Genomic DNA, 22,724 nt, shown 5'->3' with positions numbered 1-22,724 from the left:
AAGAACGAGATTGAAACAGAACCCAGAAAGGAAAATTTTTAGAGAAAATAAATGGAATTTAGCTCAAACAGGAAGTTCGAGTTCATAATTTCCAAAAGCATGACCAAACACGTGCCTCTCTACCTCTTTCAAGACGTGAAAATGCCTAGGGAATATCACGGTCTGTCTCATGCCAAAAAAGAAGAAGCTCATAGTGATTTTTGAAGAAAATACCCTTAGTTTCAAAAGTATGTATTTTCTCTAATAAAGAGATGTATGGTCAGTACAAGCTCTCATCATACAAGGTGCAGACCCCACAAGATAGATGCAAACCCTCAAAGACTCCTCAAGCCTCTCCAGAGTGTCTAAAGGAGTCAGACATAAAAAGAGAAATTAGGGTTTAGGTGCTCAGAATCTGTAGGTGATAAGGGCTCCCAACTCAAATGGGAATGCCTGTATTTTCTCATGGCTCTTCACCAACATCACGGCAAGGAATCCGTTCAAAAGAAACCCTAATTTGCAAGTCTAGTATCTCAAGACGGAAATTTTGCTTCATTAAGGCTCCATTATCATTCCAGTAGCACCTCCCAACGCAAAATCCCTGAAAAATCTCAAGTCCAGATTCGATTCTAAGTTCAGAGTCATAACAGGCGAAGACTAAGTATTAATTCTAGGACTCTACGAGTCTAAAAAAAATGAGTGGATTATAATTTCGCATCTGAATGATTTGCCACCATCTATATACTCATCATAGAACAATCAAGGTTCTACTTTGAGTAGGGGACTTAATGTAGATGGTAAAATTTGGATAATGGGTAAAAGTGTCATTTCAAGACCATATGATAAAACTCAACTCTTGCTGGAGAGACTAATTAATCCCTTGGCCCTCAAGGAACCCATATCTAAGATTTCTAGTATACGTTCCCGCAAGACACTACTGGTCGTGATGTCGTGATTCCTAGCGCACATCCTCGTCGAGATACTGCTGGTCACGTAGGTTCTGTAGAGAGTAAAACGTCTCCGACTGACTTATGAACCAGAACAACCACAATTATAACACGTCTTTGCGAGACGCATATGGTTGTGATGCCATGATTCCTAGTATACATCCTCAACAAGATACTGCTGGTCATGTAGGCTCTGTAAATGTGTAAAAACGTCGCCGACAGACTTATGACCCAGAACATAGACATACATGTCCCCTGTAAGCACGATTCACCCTATTTAAGATCAATGATTGATTCCTAGTATATCGTAGAGAGATACACTGGTCATGTCTACTCTGTTAGAGCATTGCTCGGTCGAGCTCGCATGCGTTTCTATCTCAAGCATGTTTATCAATGTTAGTGATCAAAACTATAAGTCTTGATTTCTAGTCTACTATATATAGCTAAGTCTCGTACTAGGATAAAAAGTGTAGTTGAGCTCAAGAACTCCATGGTGTATCATCATACAAGACGAAGAACTACTCAAGGAACTAGTAGAACTTCATCGACAAAAAGGTATGTAGAGACTTGAACTTATCGATCACTCAAAAGTCTATCTACTCTATCTCCTATCTTGAGACAAAAGTCGTTTTTCTATATAGAATTTGATTATACACATTTGGTATTTCGAGCCGAGTTTATCTCGCCTATCTATTTCTCGAAATATGTGTTGGTAAGCTTTCGCTTTGGCCAAGTTCATCTTTACCTAGTGACGAAAGTCATGTTATGTTTCAATTACCTTGAAAATTGCTCTAACTAAAAATGTTTTGTGAATAACAACTATATAACGTCCTCTGAGAATGTTTCAATGATTGAAATGTGAGTTTAGATTATATAATCAATGATGGATATAAGCATTGTTGTGGAAGCACATATATGTATAAGTCCTTATTCCTTGAACCGAAGTTTGCGAACTTTGTTGATCAAGAGAACCAGAACAAGAGCCATGAACTAAGTCCGCGAACCCAGTCCACGAACTGGCGGAAGTTCTTGACCCGAGAAAATCTGCTGGAGTTTGAGAACTCCTTTCGGGAACTTAAGTCCGCGAACCCAGTCCGCGAACTTGAGTTAGGTTATATCTAAAGACGATTGTTTCTGAACTCATGTTTATATAAACTAAGGAATGCTAATTGCAAACCGTGGCTATAAAGTTCATAAACCGATTCGATTGTAAATCGTTTTTGCTTCGATTGTGTCTTGTGTAGCTACATAATATTTCCTTGCAATTGAACAACTCTCTAACTAGTTCATTTGAGTCACTTGAACTAGTTATGGTGAAGAAGAATATGGTTGATATGAAAATGCTCATATGGATAACCATTTGGTTAACTATTGTTGAACCAACAAATGTACATGTTTGGGTACGGTTACACAAACCTATAAATCGTGCATTTCATTTGTGTGTAACAAGCTAGGTTTTCTATCTAACGGTTGAAAGATATTAGCTTGAAAATAATCAGGTTTTCATCTAACGGTGAATATTGAATGCTTTGTTACCAAGCTATCATTGATTGCAAACCCTGATTTGAAAGACTATATAAGGGAGAACTCTAGCAACTGGGAAACCTAATCCCCACACCTTACTTGTGATACTAGTTGTGTAAACTAGAGTCGATTCTCCTTTAACCTTTGGTTTATTCTTCTAAACCAGGTTAACGACTTAAAGACTTCATTGGGATTGTGAAGCCAAACCGATACTACTTTCTCGTAGTTGTGTGATCTGATCTTACATATTCTATCGTACGAGTAAAATCACAAAGATTGGCTTGAGATTGATATCTTCGAAAGGAAAGATATAAACGTAGTCACAAACATCTTCATCTCATTGTTTGTGATTCCACAATATCTTCTTTCGCCGCGTCGATTAAGATTATTGTGAGGTGATTGATAATACTAGGCTGTTTTTCGGGAATATAAGTCCGGGTTATCAAATTGGTTCATGTTCACCTTGATTTATCAAAAGACGGAACAAAACTTGTAGGTATATCTGTGGGAGACGGATTTATCTATCATCATAGACTTTTCTGTGTGATACAGATTTGTTTATTAAAGTCTTCGACTTTGGGTTGTAGCAACTCTTAGTTGAAGGTGAGATCAGGTAAGGGAATCAAGTGTGTAGCATCCTGTTGGGATTAGATACGTAGGAGCATAACTGTACCTTGGATCAATGTGAGATTGATTGGGGTTCAACTACAGTCCAAACTGAAGTTAGTTTGTAGTAGGCTAGTGTCTGTAGCGGCTTAATACAGTGTATGTTCAATCTGGACTAGGTCCCGGGGTTTTTCTGCATTTTCGGTTTCCTCGTTAACAAAATTCTGGTGTGTGTTATTTCTATTCCGCATTATGTTTTGTTATATAATTGAAATATCACAGGTTGTGCGTTGTTCAATCAATTAGAATATCCGACCTTTTGGTTGTTGATTTAAATTGATTTACACTTGGATATTGGTCTTTGGTACCATCCAAGTTATCTCTCTAGTATTTGATAAAGGCTTGCAGATTTCTATTTGCTTGAGTATATATCAAATCGAGAGATTGAGATATAAACTCTTTGATATACTTTTTATCTAGATTGATTCTGGCTGTCTAGTTGATTCTCTAGAAAGTATGTTGGAGTTTATTCATACAGATTTCTAAGAGAAATATTGGGTGTGGTTATTGTACCCCCGCCTTTTCAATTCGTATCAGAGCAGACAAACACGTTTAAGACCTTACAAGTCTGTGTTTGTAGCGATCTGACTTTATGGACAAGAGTAGTATCTCTGATAAACGCTTCACCAGAAATAAAAGCTTTGACTCGTCTATTTCTATTAAAGAGAAAGATTCTTCAATCTCGAATATAGACGAACCTTGTGTTCGAACAAGACAGACAAACACTGACATGTGTGATCCCGATTACCCTTCAAAAGAGATCATCTATGCTAATGAACGGGAAACAGCTGAAGAGAGTGAATTGATTCTAAATCTTGTTAGAATCCAAGCTGATAGATTTAATCGGTTAAAACACCATGTCAATGTTTTCCTTGGTGTAGTAAGAGACTACAAATTCAATTAAAATACTGAATATCACTCTTCACATATGTCTCTTGAGGCTAGCCTCAAAAAGGATACTTTTGAAATTGAACATCGCTTGAGTAAACTCTCTATTCAATGATGCTCTAAGCAGTTTAATACACCAAGTATTTCTGCTACGACTAAAAATGTTACAGCTCCAGAAGTAAAACCGAAATCCTTTCCTAGTAAAACATATGTGCCTGAAATCTCCATCAATCAAGGATGTTGCACAACAAATGGAAGGAAGAAATCTTCAAACGATGGTAATAAGACGGTACTATCTAATCACTCTTGTGATCAGAAAGTATGTCTCTTCTGTGAGACAAAGAGTTCTGTTAAACAAAAGGGAAACTCTAGGTTGAATAAAAACTCCTTAGTTCAACTTCAACACACCTTAGACTTAATATGCTCAAAGGTGTAACTGGCATTCATATGGATAAACCAATTGGTTTTCATACTTATCTTGTGTATGCTACCAGGAAGGTCAGTTCAATGAGTTCCTCGAATGCTCAAAAACAGAACAGATGTCTTAACAAACATCGTCTAAGGAGAAATCAAGTCTTGCCTTCTGTTAACAGAAAAGGTGATGTTACCTTAAATGAGAATAAAATTCCAGAAGAAAGGAGGAGAAGTGATGATGTTAATGATAACCTGAAGGAAATGATTAAAGGTTATAAAGAAACCATCAACAGGTTGTCTACCCTCTCAAGGAAAAAATCCTATGGTAAGGACTCAAACTATGTCTCGTATTTTGATGACAGTAAGTTTTATGATAATTTCTCACATCAAAAGGGATCTCTTTCTAGATTCGGGTGGAAAAAGAGACTCGATCATAAACACAAATCTTTCAATGAGCTTAAAGCTCATACTTGTGCTAATTAATCACAAGGGTTAAAGAACTTACTCATAAAAATCCTGTTGAGTAAGATGTGTTAATAATCAGGTATAATTTTGGCAAAATTGGTTCTGTTTAGTTGAGATGTTTTCTTATCGTCCATAGCGAAACTATTGTTTGCAGACAAGTTGTGCTTAAGTATTGGCTATGTCTAAAGTTGCCTCCTTATCTTAAGGAAGTGTTCTTTGCAATCCTTTTTTCTTGCTACACTTGTGCTCTAAATTACTTCTCTGAAGTTATAAAATTTATCGAGTCATTTATTTTTTTTCATGTAGCAATAACATTTGGTTTTATTTTTCGGTCAAGTTGTATTCGCACGGATAACTACGTTCTGGTACGAGCCAACTATTTGAAAAATACTATAATTCCTTTCCTAAGAAATCCTTTAAGTACCCGACCTTTTGAGTTACGTACGCATACTCTAGGTTGTTTTCTGGGCTATCAAGATTGTCTTCTTCTTCATCTCGCTGTGGTGATTTTGCAAGGGGATTTCTTGAGAAGGGTTTTGGTTTCGAGTCTAAGGGAAGGAAGAAAAGAACCCTAGTAGAAGATGATCATCCTAATGCCTCATGTTGCTATGCCGATACTCATGAGGATATTGAGAAGGAGGATATGGTTTCTTTTGAAGTAGTTCATGACTTTCTTAAGTATTTTGAGGAAGCAAAAGTACAGCTCGTTGATACTCTGAAAAGTCTTGATGTGTTGAAAACCGAGTTGAAAAAGGTTACTTCTGACCTTGGTCTCATAAGATCTCACATCAATGATCTTCACGAAGAGAATCTCTTCTCTGAAGATGCAATGGATGCTGTCAATCACAAGCTGAGTGACCCCAAGACTCATGAGGATCCTGAACCGTCCATATGATCTTAGTTCGCGTTCGGGCATGGCACTGGAGTCTGCCTTTTGTTTTTTTAGCTTGTTAATTTTATTTTCCTAGTAAATATTTTTTTTTTGATTTTATTTTAGAAGAATAACTAGAGTTTGGTATAGCAATTATTGTGATTACACATAGCTATGTCCAACGTTTTCATCTTCATGTTTTAGATTTATTGGTTTAAATTATAAAATTGTTTGGAAGATGATTTTTGCAGTATTAATCTTTATGGTTTTATATATTACAATTTGTTGTGGGATATGTATGTTTGCGTCCGTGAACTATGATTGTCCCATACCTAGTCAAAAGTAAAGTCTTTCGTAAGTCGATATGCATGTATTGATAAAAGAATGAATAGACTTTTGACAAATTACAAAAGCTAAGCCTATTATATCAATTATTGATGAAATATAGGTTAAAATCTTTTGTTTGCAAGGATTATATTTATTGTATCATTGTGCGAATAGTGATGGAAAATAGAATATATCCCTGTGTATTCTGCAATATTGGTCTTCCCTGATCCATATTTTATGTATTACTGTGAGGCTCCGTAAGTTATCTCATGTTTAGCACTATTGACTGAGTTGATTATTTTATGATTAACTTAGTTATTGCTCCATAGATCCTCTTATGTCGAGCATGACCAATTAAATTGATTACTTTTTGTGGTTAATTTGGTTGTGTATTCCGATTAGATTAACTATGGGTTCTTTTGTGATTAATCTAATTGAGTATTTTCGAGTCTCCATAAGTACACTTATGTTGAGCATTTTCGATTAATTAATCATATGTTCTCTTTTGGTTAATGTAATTGAGTATTTTGGATTCAAATTCATACTTGTATGTGATTTGTTATGTCCAAAGAAATCCTTCTTTTCTTTTGAAATTAAGGTCGCTCTTGTTGTTCTTTCGGGAATGACATTTCATGGGGGAGAATTCTTAATTGAACTTGTTCTTAATTGCCAAATCTTTGTGGGGAGTGCGGCTGTGGAATATTATAGGGGTTACCTTGTATCTTTAAACTCCTTGATGAATGCATTTAGCTTCGGCTTTATGATTTCATCTAAACAAGATGATATATTCTTTTTTTAGTCATGAAATATCTCTTTCGGAAATTTCATTAGGATCCCGTTCTTGTACCTTTGCCAATTTTATTGACAAAAAGGGGGAGAATTAATATGTAGTTTATACTACAAATACATATGGTTTTCGGATCATTATGTAAGGAGGAGTGGTTTCCATGTGAGATGGAGTATTGACTAAGGGGGAGTGATACATATCACCATAGTATTGTTGTTGAGTTGTGATATAATTGAACTTTGACGCCGTGTAATGATACTATGATACTATATAATAATGATCGAGAATTATGTTTTCTCATTGTTATAGCTACGGATTTTCAACAACGATGATGCTGGACTTACAACCTTTGGGATCATTGGAGTACTTGGAAGTGACGAAGATTTCGAGTAATGTTGAATATTAGACATGTGGAATAGGAGCTACATAAGTTTCTTTATCTTTTTTGTATTCCATATGTATTGATAGTTTTGTCATTAAAATTGACAAAGGGGGAGATTGTTAGAGCATTGATCGGTCGAACTCGGATGGGTTGCTATCTCAAGCATGTTTGTCAATGTTAGTGATCAAAACTATAAGTCTTGATTTTTAGTCTACTATAGATAAGTCTCGGACTAGGATAAAAAGTGTAGTTGAGCTCAAGAACTCCATGGTGGATCATCATACAAGACGAAGAACTACTCAAGGAACTGGTGGAACTTCATCGACAAAAAGGTATGTGGAGACTTGAACTTATCTATCACTCAAAAGTATATCTACTCTATCTCCTATCTTGAGACAAAAGTCGTTTTGCTATATAGACTTTGATTATACACATTTGGTATTTCGAGCAGAGTTTATCTCGCCTATCTATTTATCGAAATATGTGTCGGTAAGCTTTGTCTTTTGCCAAGTTCATCTTTACCTTGTGACGAAAGTCATGTTATGTTTCTATCACCTTGAAAAATTTTCTGACGAAAAATGGTTTGTGAATAAAAACTATATAACGTCCTCTGAAAATGTTTCAATGACTGAAATGCGAGTTTAGATTATATAACCAATGATGGATATAAGCATTGTTGTGAAAACACATATATGTATAAGTCCTTATTCCTTGAACCGAAGTTTGCGAACTTTGTTGATCAAGAGAACCATAACAAGAGCCGTGAACTAAGTCCGCAAACCCAGTCCGCGAACTGGCGGAAGTTCTCGACCCGACAAAATCTGCTGGAGTTTGAGAACTCCTTCCGGGAACTTAAGTCCGCGAACCCATTCCGCGAACTTGAGTTTGGTTATATCTAAAGACGATTGTTTGTGAACTCATGTTTATATAAACTAAGGAATGCTAATTGCAAACCGTGGCTATAAAGTTCATAAACCGATTCGAGTGAATAAAATCGTTTTTGCTTCGATTGTGTCTTGTGTAGTTACATAAGATTTCGTTGCAATTAAACAACTCTCTAACTTGTTCATTTGAGTCACTTGAACTAGCTATGGTGAAGAAGAATATGGTTGATATGAAAATACTCATATGGCTTTGGTTAACTATTGTTGAACCAACAAATGTACATGTTTGGGTACGGTTACACAAACCTAGAAACGTGCATTTCATTTGTGTGTAACAAGCTAGGTTTTCGATCTAACAGTTGAAATAAATTAGCTTGAATCTAATCAGTTTTTCATCTAACGGTGAATATTGAATGTTTTTTTACCAAGCTAACATTGATTGCAAACCCTGATTTGAAAGACTGTATAAGGGAGAACTCTAGAAACTGGGAAACCTAATCCCCACACCTTACGTGTGATACTACTTGTGTAAGCTAGAGTCGATTCTCCTTTAACCTTTGGTTTCTTCTTACAAACCAGGTTAACGGCTTAAAGACTTCATTGGGATTGTGAAGCCAGACCGATACTAGTTTCTCGTAGTTGTGTGATCTGATCTTGCATATTCTATCGTACAAGTACAATCGCAAAGATTTGCTTGAGATTGATATCTCCGATAGGCAACATATAAAAGTAGTCACAAACATCTTCGTCTCATCGTTTGTGATTCCACAATATCTTCTTTCGCCGCGTCGATTAATATTATTGTGAGGTGATTGATAATACTAGGCTGTTCTTCGGGAATATAAGTTCGGGATATCAATTGGTTCCTGTTCACCTTTATTTGTCAAAAGACGGAACAAAACTTGTAGGTATATCTATGTGAGACGGATTTATTTATCATCATAGACTTTTCTGTGCGATACAGATTTGTTTATTAAAGTCTTCGACTTTGGATCGTAGCAACTCTTAGTTGTGGGTGAGATCAGCTAAAGGAATCAAGTGCGTAGCATCCTACTGGGATCAGAGACGTAGGAGCATAACTGTACCTTGGATCAGTGTGAGATTGATTGGGGTTCAACTACAGTCTAGACCGAAGTTAGTTTGTAATAGGCTAGTGTCTGTAGCGGCTTAATACAATGTGTTTTCAATATGGACTAGGTCCCGGGGTTTTTCTGCATTTGCAGTTTCCTCGTTAACAAAATTCTGGTGTCTGTGTTATTTTTATTTCGTATTATATTTTGTTATATAATTGAAATATCACAGGTTGTGCATTGTTCAATCAATTAGAATATTCGACCTTTTGGTTGTTGATTTAAATTGATTGACACTTGGATATTGGTCTTTGGTACCATCCAAGTTATCTCTCTAGTATTTGATAAAGGCTCGCAGATTCTTATTTGCTTGAGTATATATCAAATCGAGAGATTGAGATATAAACTCTTTGATATACTTTTTATCTAGATTGAGTCTGACTGACTAGTTGATTCTCTAGAAAGTATATTGGAGTTTGTCCATACAGATTGCTAAGCGAAATATTAGGTGTGGTTATTGTACCCTCGTTTTTTCATACTCTAAGTTCTGACTTAACTTACTGAGGCTTTCGAATAACTCCTAAGACATGCCCGCGAGATACATTGGTAATTCTGCCTCTTGGCCCTTTCGACAGACTCCTAGAATGTCCTTTCAAGATACACTGGTCATGTCGGCCCTATAATACCGATACAATTGATTCCTATAATATCTCTGCAAGATACGCTGGTCAAAGACAAGTGAGCCGAAGTCTCGCAGAGACATTATTAGGCGTGCAAGCTTTCCTTTATCCCGAACATGTGCCAGCTAAATTAAGAGAGACTCAGTCACGTCAGCCAAGTCCCAGACGACCTCGGTCGCGTCAGTCAAGTCTCAGACAGCCTCAGTCACTTCCGCCAAGTCTCAGACGACCTCGGTCGCGTCAGCCAAGTCTCAGAAAGCCTCAGGTTGCCTTAGCATCTCATCTGAAGAGTCTTATACAGGCGCAAGACTCGGTCACAAGACTCATTTAGGGATCAAGCCTATTTCTCAGTGTCTCAAACACACTCACGGTTAGTAAATCGGGCCTGAACTATACATGCCTATCCAAAAACGTGGATAAATCCTTTGATCTCCGCATGCTCAACAAATGAACCCACAAGCAATAATACGGTCTCCACATGACATATGTGACCGGCAATGGAGAGAGTGAGCTCAACCTCAGCTTCTCTCACACTTTACACACGATTTTTGAGGCATTATATTTCTTTTCACGTGACTCATCCTACTCATTCTCACAAATCAAAAATATATCTCTATCTTGGCCAACTCGGCTAAATAGAATATTTCTCTCTCTCAACACATCATCACAAAGGCTGACTCAGCTTCAAACGAATGAGGGAATATCAATTAGGATTTTGGTCTAGCGGTCTACGACACGTATGAGAAATACCCGACCTATTTTTCACTGCATAAGAGAGTAAAAGCGGTGGAATAACGAGATATACTCAACCTAATTTATCTTTATATGTCCTGAAGAGACGGGAAGAGTTCTCCGCACGATAAGCAATCCCTATCTTCACCGACCTGACATTAGAGAATTCAATTATAATTAGGTTATTTATTTCTCCAAGCTAACACACAACTTTCTCATAAACTCTAAGAGAAATTCTTCTTCAAACCGTAGAATTCTCTAATCTCTCTCTTTATCTGCTTCCTTCCGTAAGACCAACCCCAAGCCTCCTTCCCTGTGACTGAAGCAGTCTTTGAACGGCCACCGTGTGTGGTTTAGGCGAAGACTTTTCGTGCTCAACTTTCCGTAACTCACTTTCAGAAAACCTAGAATCCCACTTCTAGGCTCTCACCGAATTTAGGTAACTACACAACCATACCACCAGAAAGAGTCATTTCATAAACTAGAATAAATTCTTAGATGAAAATATGAATGACAGGCTTGGAATTAGATCTCTGACTCATCTAAATAGAGATCTGATAGCGAAATTAGGATGTAAACTTCTAGAAGTTTCAGAGATAAGTCTTTTTGGGAAGTGACAACAAACTCAATAAGCTCTTCAATGTGGAAAGGCATTATTGACCGCAAAGACAATTTAAAGGATGAGTGCATTCGGAGTATTGGTAATGGAGAAAGAATCCATGTCACTAAAGATCCTTGGCTCAATAAACACGTCAACAACAAGACAAGGCTGAAAGATAACATATCCTTGGGGAGCATCCACAAAGTCTCAGATCTTATACTCCAAGAACCCACCATATGGAATGCAAATCTTGTTAACCAACTATTTCAAGACCATTCAACAACTCAAATTTTGAACGTATATATACCAGATGCATATGAAGCTATAGAAGACAAATTCATCTGGTAACTCCACCCAAATGGTACGTTCTCTTGATCTTTTATAAAAATGCTTAAAGAGAAACAACCCAGTTCCTCAATCAACTCTAGTGACAATTTCTCTTGGAAAACTTTTTGGAGAATTAAAGCCCTAACACCTGATATCCACATTTTTATTTGGAGAATTCTGCATGATGAGTTAGCTTTATTTAAACCCTTGGTAAACATGTAAATGGTATCAGACAAGAGTGCAGACCATGTAGGGTAGCCATTCAAGATATTGAGCACATATTCTTCCATTGTCCAGTGGATGTTACAACATTTTTTGGATCTCTTATGGGTTGTAGAACTGAGCAGTATCGAGTTTGAACTATAAACAGATCATTCCTGGTTGGTTTGTTGAGAAGGGAAATTACGAAGTATTTAAGATTGCTAGTTGTGCTATATGAGCTTTATGGAAAAACATGAATGACAAAATTTTCAACTACAAAGAAAAGACTATCCAAAGTATAATTAAAGATGCTATGTTATGGTGTAACTATTATGTTCTTATTCTATCAAAGGAAGAACATCATGACCATTCGATGCACAAAAAGGAGATGACAACCAAGTGAAATCCACCTGATACCGATTGAACTAAACTTAACGTAGATGCATCATTTAATAACTACAAAGATGGGTGGGCAGTGGTGGCTAAAGACTCTGAAATTAATTTCACAGGTTGCGGTACTATCGCACATGAGGTGATGAGTCCAAGAGTGGCTGAAACAAGAGCTATGCTCTTAGTTGTTGAGTTTGCTATCAAGTAGTTATTGAAAATGATGCTGAGATAGAGTGCTTACTAATGAGAATGATCATATTCCATGGAAACTGCATCAACTCATTATACAAATCAGAACTCACTCGAAGAAAGTTGCTGAATTCAAGGTTGTTTTCAACAAAAGAGATAAGAACACTGCGGCTCATGTTCTGGCAAAGCATACCTTAACCCATCTCTCCAACATGTGATGGTTCTCCTCCAAACCTCTTATTTGTGCAAGCAGATATATCGGCTTTGTAATTTTGGTGTCTTTCGGTGTGTAGCAAATAAAAAATAATAGTGTTGGTAACAAAACTGACTTTCAAGAAACGGATTATATCATATCTGCGGATGGGGTGTGACCTCTAAATCAACTAAGGGATCTAAAGCCAAAACTCCGCCGAAATAAAACGGTCGAAGGGAGTAGTAAGTAACTAGTGGATTGGAGAGTGCCGTATCATTTTCGTTAAAAGTACCTTTTTCTACCTTGAAATGCAGGAAAACTTTTGTTTGTGTGTAAGCCAAACACAGTCCAAAACGTTTCCTCATAACCACTTTATTTTTTTTATGTTATTATTAGTTTTTTCATTTCTCATTTTTGTCTTGTAATTTTCTCTCTCTTTTCTTGTGTTAGCGGGCAAAGAAGCATTGAAACCATCGTAGATCCAAACAATGTCATGAATATTCAATTCTATTCATGATTAGGTTCTTATTTCTCTGTCTTATTACCTAGGGTTTTGATTATCTTACCCTATAGAATAGAATCTATCTATTTCCATAAAATCTCCTTTTTTTTCTTTGAATTTTCGTTAAGGTTGAGTGAACCAGATGTTGTTGAATTCATAAAACAAATATTGAGTAATGTGGATATTTAGAGATTGAAAACGAATATTGAACTTGGGTGTTGAGTTTAATTGAGGATTCATTGCTGGAAAATTTGTGTGTTTTATCTCTGCATATAAGGTGATTGGTTTTGGATCTGAATGAGAGATGTGTAATTGCTAAGGGATCCTCTGCTTAATTGTAGAGGATCCCTGTTGGAAGGAAAATCAAAACCTGGGTTTTGGATTTCAATGTTCAAAATGTGGTTAGTTTGTGAGTAATTGGTGATTTTTGTGAGAAGTGATAGTTAGAAGAGAAGAATTGGGGTTATTGAATTAAGAAGTTATATTACACAGTGAATAGAGATTAGGGATGTACTCTTTGGGAGCAGATTCTGTGTCGGAATCATCGGTCGGAGCTGCTACTGGTGTTAATTTAATTCCAGCACGTTTCGTTTGGCCGTATGGTGGGACAAGTGTTTTTATTAGTGGCTCCTTCACGAGGTGAGCTGTGTCTTAAATTTGCATGTTTCTAATTTCGGTATGTTATGGGTGTCCCATTTTTGAATATATTTGGGTGTTGTACAATTTGGATTTGTTTGTATGTGCCCTGCGTATATATCTTGAATGTGGGCATGTTATGTAAATCTTAACTTAGGTGGACAGAGTCTATACCAATGTCCCCGGTGGAGGGTTGCCCGGTGGTGTTTCAGGCTATTCTCAACTTACCGCCAGGATACCATCAGGTTAGTACAGACAACTAATTTTTAATTAGTCTGTGCACATTAATTAACAAAGTTCTTTGCTGTTATTACGATTATACTAATTGTCCATGAACTGGTATAACCAACGAAGACTGATGTGTTCTTGTCACACGCAGTACAAGTTTTTTGTTGATGGAGAGTGGCGGCATGATGAGCGTCTTCCTATTGTTTCTGGGAATTATGGGATAGTGAATATTAGGCGGCTAATTAGGGAACCTGATCCGTTTCCATTAACCTTGGCTCCAGAGACACCTCGGTCCAGATCCCATATGGATGTGGATGAGGAGGCTCTTGAAAGTGTGGTAAGTCTAAGTTCTATCCACCACAATTATTCTTTTCATGTAAGTTTGATTGTTAATTTCAAACACCATGGTACTTTATTCTAAATTGTGTGCTACTTTTGATTTTTTGAACAGGTGACAGTAATTGATGACACACTGCAGGAGGCAGTGCCAAATGTTTCTTCTGTTGATTTGGAGGTCTCTCGTCGCCGCATTTCAGTTTTTTTGTCGACTCATACAGCTTACGAGTTGCTCCCTGAGTCAGGCAAGGTTTGAATGCCTCACTTCCCCTTCTTAGACCCTACATATTGGTATTTATTCTGGTCCTTTGATGTCGGAAATATTTATTATTTTGATTCTAGTGTCTTTATTGGTGCAGGTCATTGCTTTGGATGTTAATTTACCTGTCAAGCAAGCTTTTCACATACTCTATGAGCAGGTATTTTCTCTTCGTTAGGAATCCACTAGCATTCCGTTCAGGTTATAGGTAGTCTGTGAAGCTGTAGAGTGGTTTAAGTGGGAATTGAGAACCTACCTTCTGTGACAAGTACAGTAGTTAGATATATTTCATCTTCTTAATCAAAGCTCATTTCCAGGGAATAACCATGGCGCCTTTGTGGGATTTCTGCAATGCGCAATTTGTTGGAGTTATTACTGCATCAGACTTTGTCTTAATCCTGAGAGAGGTATGTCGGAAATCTGTAATTTTACCATGGATATATATATATATTTTCTTCTAACGTCGGCATGTATTGAAGTTGCTCTTTCAGCAAGTTGTCAATTATGAAGAGGAGATCTATCTACACATGCATCTTTATAATCATGTAAAAATTTGTTTTCATAGTTTACGAATATAGACATATAGTGGATAAGCCATATTCATCAGATGAATGATAAACAAAACTGCTTCATTAAGAAGCTTTCATTTTGTAAACTCCAGACTTTCTTGATTTGCTTTTTGACACCTTAAGTTGCAGCTTGGCCATGGATCAAATTTGACAGAGGAAGAGCTCGAGACACACACTATAGCCGCCTGGAAAGAGGGGAAAATGCATATTAAAAGACAAACCGACGGAAATGGAAGGGTGTTTCCTAGGCGTCTTATCCAAGTAAGTTTTTCAGGTGGCTCCCTTCCCAAATATTAACAGTTCAACACCTAGTTACTGATCAGATAAAAACAAAACCCAAAATAGGGTGATGCGCCTTAGCTGGTAAGGCCCGTCAAGGCTCATAACATATCAGCAAGACAACGGGGTTCTCCTTCTGACACAGTAGTAAATACTTTCCATCTTCAGGGAATGTTATTACTTGTTATACAGTTTATAACCTAGAAACTGTCATGCCCTACATTTCAATCTACCTTATTCGATTTCCCTTCTCTGATTTTCTCATATACGAAGAGACTTTTACATTTCAGTAGTTACAGAAAGGTTGTGATGTTCTTCAGATAACCCTCCGATCTTACTGTTTGTTATGTACAGGCGGGACCATATGATTCCTTAAAGGATCTTTCAGTTAAAATTATGCAAAATGATGTGGCTACAGTTCCAATTATTCATTCCGCTTCACAGGATGGTTCATTTCCGCAGCTACTACACATTGCTTCCCTTTCAGGAATTCTTAAATGTAAGCTCTATTCTTGACTCAGTATTTTGTATACTACTGTTACTGACCAATTGGTCTCCTAATTTCCAGGTATTTGCAGGCATTTTAGACATTCTTCCAGCTTATTGCCGATTCTGCAGCAACCAATTTGTTCATTTCCTTTGGGAACTTGGCTGCCAAAAATTGGAGAATCTAATGGGCGACCTTTGGCAATGTTGAGACCAAACGCATCTCTTTATTCGGCCCTATCCTTGTTAATTCAGGGTAAGTTCTCGTTTCTGAGTTAATCTTTGAAGCCCTAATGTTTTGTATTAAAGCAAGGTTCAAAGTTTGCAGTATAATGTCGAATATAATAAGGTACAAGCCTTTAAACTTATTCTTGATCAAATGCATGATTAGGGTCAGAAATAATCATGTTTTAGCTGTAGATGAAGTGTTATGACTCTGGATTAGTGTTATAATGCATTGTTTACGTCGTTGTTCCATGTGATAGATTTGGATGAAACTATTCTGTTTTAATTGTCAACTGTGTCTCTTGTTTTTGTTCAGATTGTATTCATATATTTTCTACCTTTGCAGCTCAAGTTAGTTCAATACCAATAGTTGACGATAATGATTCACTACTGGATATCTATTCTCGAAGGTACTAGATAGTTCTGCTTTTAGGATCAAACATTAAGCGGTGTATATCAAATTTTTATATATTTCCAGTTATTTGCAACTAATTTAGGGATAACACTCTCATGATCTAACAGTGACATTACTGCTTTGGCTAAAGATAAAGCATATGCGCGGATTCAGCTAGATGAAATGAGTATTTACCAGGTATACCTCTTTTTCTTGTTTGAATGTGACATAAATTTATATTTTACCCTTCTCGTCTTATTTTTGTTTTTTGTGGTAAAAAAATGTCATATTAAAAGAAAAAGTATCTACAATAATTCCAAAACTGGAATCTCAGAACATTGATACAGGATTACGTATGCACCACTCTTTTCCAATGATATAACACCCGTTCTATCGAGATTCCTTCAATGACATCTTCTTCCGAAGTCCATAGAATGATTGATCCCTTAACATTTTGAATCAACTCATTTGCTTCCTTTGTTCTTCTTCCAAAAGCTCTTGAATTGTTTCTCCAAGTCTATTGTTGTAAAAGAGTTCCCACTGCTGACCAATAGATCATAGTAGCCACGATGAAGCACCAAACTTCCCAAGCATTATTACAATGCGAAAGAAAATGATCCAAAGTTTCAATGTCCGAATTACTAAATAAACAATTAAGTAACTAACATTGGGAAGACTTATACCTCTATGTGATAATTGTTTTCTCCGCTCAGAGTCACTCTAATTGTTGTCTTGTGAACAAGTCAAGCACATAAGATTATATGAGCCGGAATCTCTTCCTCATCAGTTGTAAAGTCCTAACACTTGTCAGACGAAAGTTTTATGATTAATCAATAGGGTGCTTGTACAATATAGGAAAAATAAGAGGTAAACATTCTCTTCTTACTGGTCTGTCAAATTTTCACTCATCTTTTGTCTTGTATTATTAGTATTACAGCTGTTTGTCATGACCATTTTCACATATTTACCTTGTATTACCGGTTTTGAGAAAGTAATATGGTAAGATACGTGAGAATTATCATGACAAACAATTGCAATACTAGTTAGGCAACTAGTTTTGCAACTTTTTAGCTGTGCTAGGAACCTCACTAGTTAATCGTGGATTATTTGCGGCCTACGCGATGACTTTGGACGTGGGTGATGCCCATCCAGGAGCTTTAATCCTCTGGCTGTTGAACTCTTAGGATGAACGCCATGATCCAATGGCTATTTGGGGGTCACATGCACGCCTATACTAGCACGTAACACCAGAAACTAGCATCCTCCTAATCATAATTGATGATTAGATTTCCGTCCTCTAGCTTGTTATTCCCTGTAGAATTGGATCTCTTTCCACCAAAGTTTCCTTTGGTTTTATCTTACATCTGGTAGAATCCTTTTCCTTGAAATGCTGTTAAACATCCAATATGGGTGGTGGATAGAATAGTATCTGTCAGAAGACTACAAATTCTTTTTCTTCTGAAGATCCTCATATTTTAGAAATCTACATTGTCAAACTGTGAATGCAAATTCGATACAAATGGAAGCATTATTTAATCCTCTGGCTATTGAACTCTTAGGATGAATGCCATGATCCAATGGCTATTTGGGGGTCACGTGCACGCCTATACTAGCACGTAACACCAGAAACTAGCATCCTCCTAATCATAATTGATGATTAGATTTCCATCCTCTAGCTTGTTATTCCCTGTAGAATTGGATCTCTTTCCACTAAATTTTCCTTTGGTTTTATCTTACATCTGGTAGAATCCTTTTCCTTGAAATGCTGTTAAACATCCAATATGGGTGGTGGATAGAATAGTATCTGTCAGAAGACTACAAATTCTTTTTCTTCTGAAGATCCTCATATTTTAGAAATCTACCTTGTCAAACTGTGGAATGCAAATTCGATATAAATGGAAGTATTAACCAGGTGGTGGAGTCTCATATAATCAAGATCTTTGTAGGCACTGCAATTGGGCCAAGATGCAAGTTCTCCTCATGGCTTCGTCAATGGGCAGCGATGTCACATGTGTCTGCGTTCTGATCCGCTTCATAAAGTGATGGAGCGATTGGCCAATCCTGGTGAGTGTTATATCCTAGAGAGCTTGAATGTACCTCTATTTTCCTAGTCTTGTTTCTTTTCACAAATTTTCTTAACATTGTCATTTCATCAGGGGTGAGACGGCTTGTAATTGTTGAGGCCGGTAGCAAGCGCGTGGAAGGCATTATCTCACTGAGCGATTTATTCAGGTTCTTGCTTGGGTTCTGAGAATGCATTGGTTTTGAAGTTATGGAAAGGAGAACTGCTTTGGCGACTCTTCTGGAGAATCTCAACTAGTTTTTTTTTTTGATAGAGATCAGCATGATATTATTTAGTTGGATGCAAAGCATGGGAAATCTGATTCCTCCCTTTACTGCGGGTCTTTAGTTGGATGCAAAGCATGCCTTGTGCAGAAGAGCCAACACACAGCTTTGGGATCCCTGATATTTAGCATACACACAGCCTTTAGGGGACCTTGGGAGAGGATGCAAAGGCTGAACTTTTGTGGGCCTCTTCGTCGTGTAAATCATCCTAACCTTACACAGATGATTGAAATTATAAGCTTTTTGAACCATTCATTTTACTGTTAAATTCACCTAGCTTTTTACATTTTTTGTTTTGTTTTGTTTTTCTTTTCTGTTTAGTTGTAGCTATTGTATTTGTTCAATGGAACTGGAATAGTAAAAGACTACTGTGAGGCCAAAAAAGGAAAATTGACTCCAACAGTTTTTCATTACTTCGTTTGTTGGTATTCAATGGGTTTCTGTAATTAGCTGTTATAATCAGTGCATAATATGTTGGCTGTTCAAAGAGACTCAATGATACTGGGGAGGAGAAGTGCTAATTATAGTTCAGGAGTGAAATTTCAGTGGATCTGCCAGTAACTAAAAGCACCAAGAGAACATTTTACATCCACTTCTTCTATCGATCTGAACTGGGACAGAATTACCATGCAATAATCCAGTTGGATACTAGAAAGGAGAAAAATACATAAAACAATCAAAGATGTGATATCCAGGTTTCAGTACTGACAAGGAACCTGGACCTGTTTTGAGGCAAATTTAAACCTGAGCAAATTGTAAAACTTCCAATAAAAATGATGGATGGAAATAAGAGCTTTCCTATGTATATATTGCATTTAGGAAGCAGTACATATTTTGTTGAGCCTCACATCACCACTTCATAACAGATGATTACAACAGGATGAACACCGAGACCAACAAGAACAAACAATGACGACAATAAAAACTACAAATGGAGATGGCAACAGTAAGAATACCTGGATACTATTGATGGTTTGACAATCACAAAAAGATACAAAGAAAAACGGAAGAGATATCTAATGGGATTGTCATCTGTAAAATGTCTGGCTTGAGGAACACAACTCTGCAACTAAAGGATTGTACAGGAGCACACTTTTGGATTTGGTATATCGTCGTGATTCTTATCTATTTTGACAACAGAAAAAACAAAAAACATAGTGAAGTCAATAGAGTAAGAAAAGACGGAAAGAAGGAAAGTATGCGTTTTATTATTGTTGCTGTTCCATTATTGGCTAGACAAATGGGCTTATTCACAATTAAATTTGTAGGAACATGAGAAGTCATCCAGTCTGGAACTAAGCTTGAGTCAATTCCATGTTGCATAAGATTTTCTTTTTTCTCTTAAAAGTTTAAATTAAACTCCAGAATTTCAAACAGTTTTGCAGGGAAATAACACTGCTGATTTTCCCTTGGGAATGCATAACTGAAGTTGACCAGCAAATTGTACTGTCTGAAGCTCTAAAATGATCATAGACTGAACAATCTTAACATAGTTTGAGAGTTTGCAATTGTAGAACCCGAAAATTGAACAAGATGTGGAAAGGACAGGAAAGCTTAATACCTGTCTTCTTTCTAGCTAAAGAAGGTTGCACCACCACATGCATTGTGGTAACCCCACCAGGTAGGTCACCAAATGGTATTCTGGATTCCGCAAGTGTCTTGGTGTTTTCCAAAACTTTTCCAGCATATATGAGTTTCACATCATTTACTGACTTGGGAATGACTGTTTTATCTGCAAAAAGAAAATGCATTTCAGGAACACTTGAAGTAGAAATGAGGAAAAGTCTAAGAACTAGTCGATCCAAAATTTGAACAAATCAGAACAATCTTTAAATATAAACGTTCATGAGTAAGGGTAATTCAGTCGTTCATTTCCAGTGAATAGCTATGTAAAGTTGTAATTTTGAACTGACTCGAAATATGTCCTCACTTTCCTAGTGACATGTCCCACATTTTTACAAGGATGTATGGGCATAACCATGTTAGGGTAGAGACATTCTCATAAAGTCAGTTGAGCACAGAAAAACGATTATTTTTGCTGACGGATGATGGTATTAGTTAATACAAGAAAAAGGTCAAGGCAAAGCAAGAACTTTATTTTGATTCTCCAACTTCTTCAGCTTCCAGTGTTATCAAAGTTTAGCAATACATATATATGATGACACCGAGTCCGACTTTCCAATAACATCAAAGACAAACGTTTACAACAAACTTCATTTAGTTTGTCACAAGGAATATTTGTTCAATGTTGTCGGTACAAGCTTATTCTAGACTGAACTAAAACCAATGGCTGTGGAAAAAAGAGTAACTAGTACCCACTACTTTTAACCAATGCTACTGAAGCCAAGCAAACTATAAAACAAGCATCCGATTCATTACCAACAAGGTTCATCCAGCTACATGTCTACATACTCCACCTTCTAGAGATAAAGAGCCATATGATATTTCTTTCTTCGTATGTGAACCATATCCTGCATAACCTCCCATTCTATCAATATCAGTACATAGATTCCTCCATGCAGCTAAAACAGGTTTCAGTGCGTAGGACGTTCCAAAGAGTGCTGAACTCACATACCATGAGTGAAAATGACACCAAGAGAATAACAAAGAACCTTAGATTCTTAGTACCAGTGTTAGTCGGTATACAGCATATCAGTATGCCAGGTGAATATGATCCCATAAACTTTACCCCACCCAGTTCTCTACTCTAGAAGCAAGCCAATCCAAAGCATTTAAACATAAAGAATCGCAAATGCGCGATGAAGTCCAAATCATTAGAAATAAAGAATGTAAAATGGGAAAGTTCCAAACCTTGAGGCCATTGTGCAACAAGACGTTCCTTGAGAGTTGCAACAGTAGTAGTAGAAGCGTAATTCGTATGAGCAATATCCGTACCATCAAAAATTCTGAATTTCAGTTCAATACTATCCACTTCACCCATTCTTTAGTTTTATTTTACAATCAATAAGCAAAACAATAAAATGAATCGATCCGATGTCTTAGTTCTTCACTTATCACCTAAAAAAAATCAAGTCCTCTATAAATTAGGGTTACATTTCCTCACTACCTTACCACTTGAATTTGCCAAAATTGATCAAATCTAAATCGAAGTCCAAGAATAGAGTACCTTTTTCCACATTTGAACAATCAATTACTGCCAACGATCCGTTATAACGACAACAACAAGATTGTTCCTTCTTGAAACATCCAATAACACTGAAATCACCAATTAAAGAAGAAATCAAACAATATTTAAGATTTAGGAAAAACCCAGTAAATAAAAACGCCTTAAGATCCGTGGCCCTCACATAATTCAGAATCTAAGCACACAAATCCTCAAAATAACTACAACACAAGAAAAACCCTAAAAATGAGAAAAAAGAATGAATAGAAATCAGTTCATTTTAACCTTATCAAAAATCCATTACTTATATATTAAGCTGAAAATTCAATTCAAATTCAATCAACAAGACTGAATTTTTTCTCTCTGAGAAAGAGAAATGGTTAAAGATGAAGATCTGAAAGTGAAGAAGAAGAAGAAAGAGTTGTTTATACACAGAGAAGAGGAAAAGAGTTGATGCAGCTAAAGATTTATGATCGTTAGATTAGTTGACCTGATTTTTAATAGAGCTGACGCGTTTTTAATTTAATGGTTGAGATTTAGTAAAGAAAAGGATTGTAATGATTCAGTTAATAGTAGTTACCGTTTGGTTAGTTGGTGAATTAAGTTGGTTAGTATCTATCTATCTTAACCTAATTAATAATGACGATGATGGCCTATTTCGATCATTTATTATTAACCGCCGTTTTTGACTTGATTAAGGTGATTTTGGTAACTCGAACGCCAATCAATGGCATCAACTCTGCTGCATTTACCTTGGTGATTACGGATGGTGTACCGTTTGTAGAGAGATGGTGTAGTACATAATTAACAATAACATCTTTCT

General features: G+C 36.6%; 2 protein-coding genes across 9 annotated transcripts; one reads left to right on the top strand and one right to left on the bottom strand.

Moving 5' to 3' along the window:
- The first annotated feature begins 12,852 nt into the window (after positions 1-12,852).
- LOC113350218 (sucrose nonfermenting 4-like protein) lies at positions 12,853-19,190 on the top strand. Of its 6 annotated transcripts, none has more exons than XM_026594325.1 (14): positions 12,853-13,658; positions 13,813-13,900; positions 14,035-14,217; positions 14,335-14,469; positions 14,579-14,638; positions 14,796-14,885; positions 15,171-15,308; positions 15,681-15,825; positions 15,895-16,068; positions 16,384-16,447; positions 16,560-16,629; positions 18,378-18,495; positions 18,588-18,663; positions 18,768-19,190. In XM_026594325.1, exons 1-14 carry the CDS (start codon positions 13,528-13,530, stop codon positions 18,787-18,789), a joined length of 1,494 nt encoding a protein of 497 aa, XP_026450110.1. In that variant the 5' UTR covers positions 12,853-13,527; the 3' UTR covers positions 18,790-19,190. The 6 variants fall into 6 exon arrangements, with proteins under 6 accessions (XP_026450110.1, XP_026450108.1, XP_026450111.1 ...); XM_026594323.1 differs by having other exon boundaries at positions 12,854-13,658; positions 14,035-14,220; XM_026594326.1 differs by having other exon boundaries at positions 12,855-13,658; positions 14,035-14,220; positions 15,177-15,308.
- A 361-nt stretch (positions 19,191-19,551) lies between these two features.
- LOC113350219 (membrane-anchored ubiquitin-fold protein 3-like) lies at positions 19,552-22,343 on the bottom strand. Of its 3 annotated transcripts, none has more exons than XM_026594329.1 (6): positions 22,187-22,341; positions 21,905-21,993; positions 21,589-21,795; positions 21,195-21,338; positions 20,339-20,509; positions 19,552-19,902 (listed from the first exon to the last, which is right to left on the bottom strand). In XM_026594329.1, exons 3-6 carry the CDS (start codon positions 21,716-21,718, stop codon positions 19,847-19,849), a joined length of 501 nt encoding a protein of 166 aa, XP_026450114.1. In that variant the 5' UTR covers positions 21,719-21,795; positions 21,905-21,993; positions 22,187-22,341; the 3' UTR covers positions 19,552-19,846. The 3 variants fall into 3 exon arrangements, with proteins under 3 accessions (XP_026450114.1, XP_026450115.1, XP_026450116.1); XM_026594330.1 differs by having other exon boundaries at positions 21,195-21,248; positions 22,187-22,340; XM_026594331.1 differs by lacking the exon at positions 21,195-21,338 and having other exon boundaries at positions 22,187-22,343.
- Positions 22,344-22,724: the final 381 nt, after the last annotated feature.

The sequence above is a fragment of the Papaver somniferum genome, chromosome 2, assembly GCF_003573695.1.
Source record: "Papaver somniferum cultivar HN1 chromosome 2, ASM357369v1, whole genome shotgun sequence".
Lineage (NCBI taxonomy): Eukaryota > Viridiplantae > Streptophyta > Magnoliopsida > Ranunculales > Papaveraceae > Papaver > Papaver somniferum.
The sequence above is the reverse complement of the archived record's forward strand: the minus strand, read 5'-3'. Positions and strand labels throughout refer to the sequence as shown.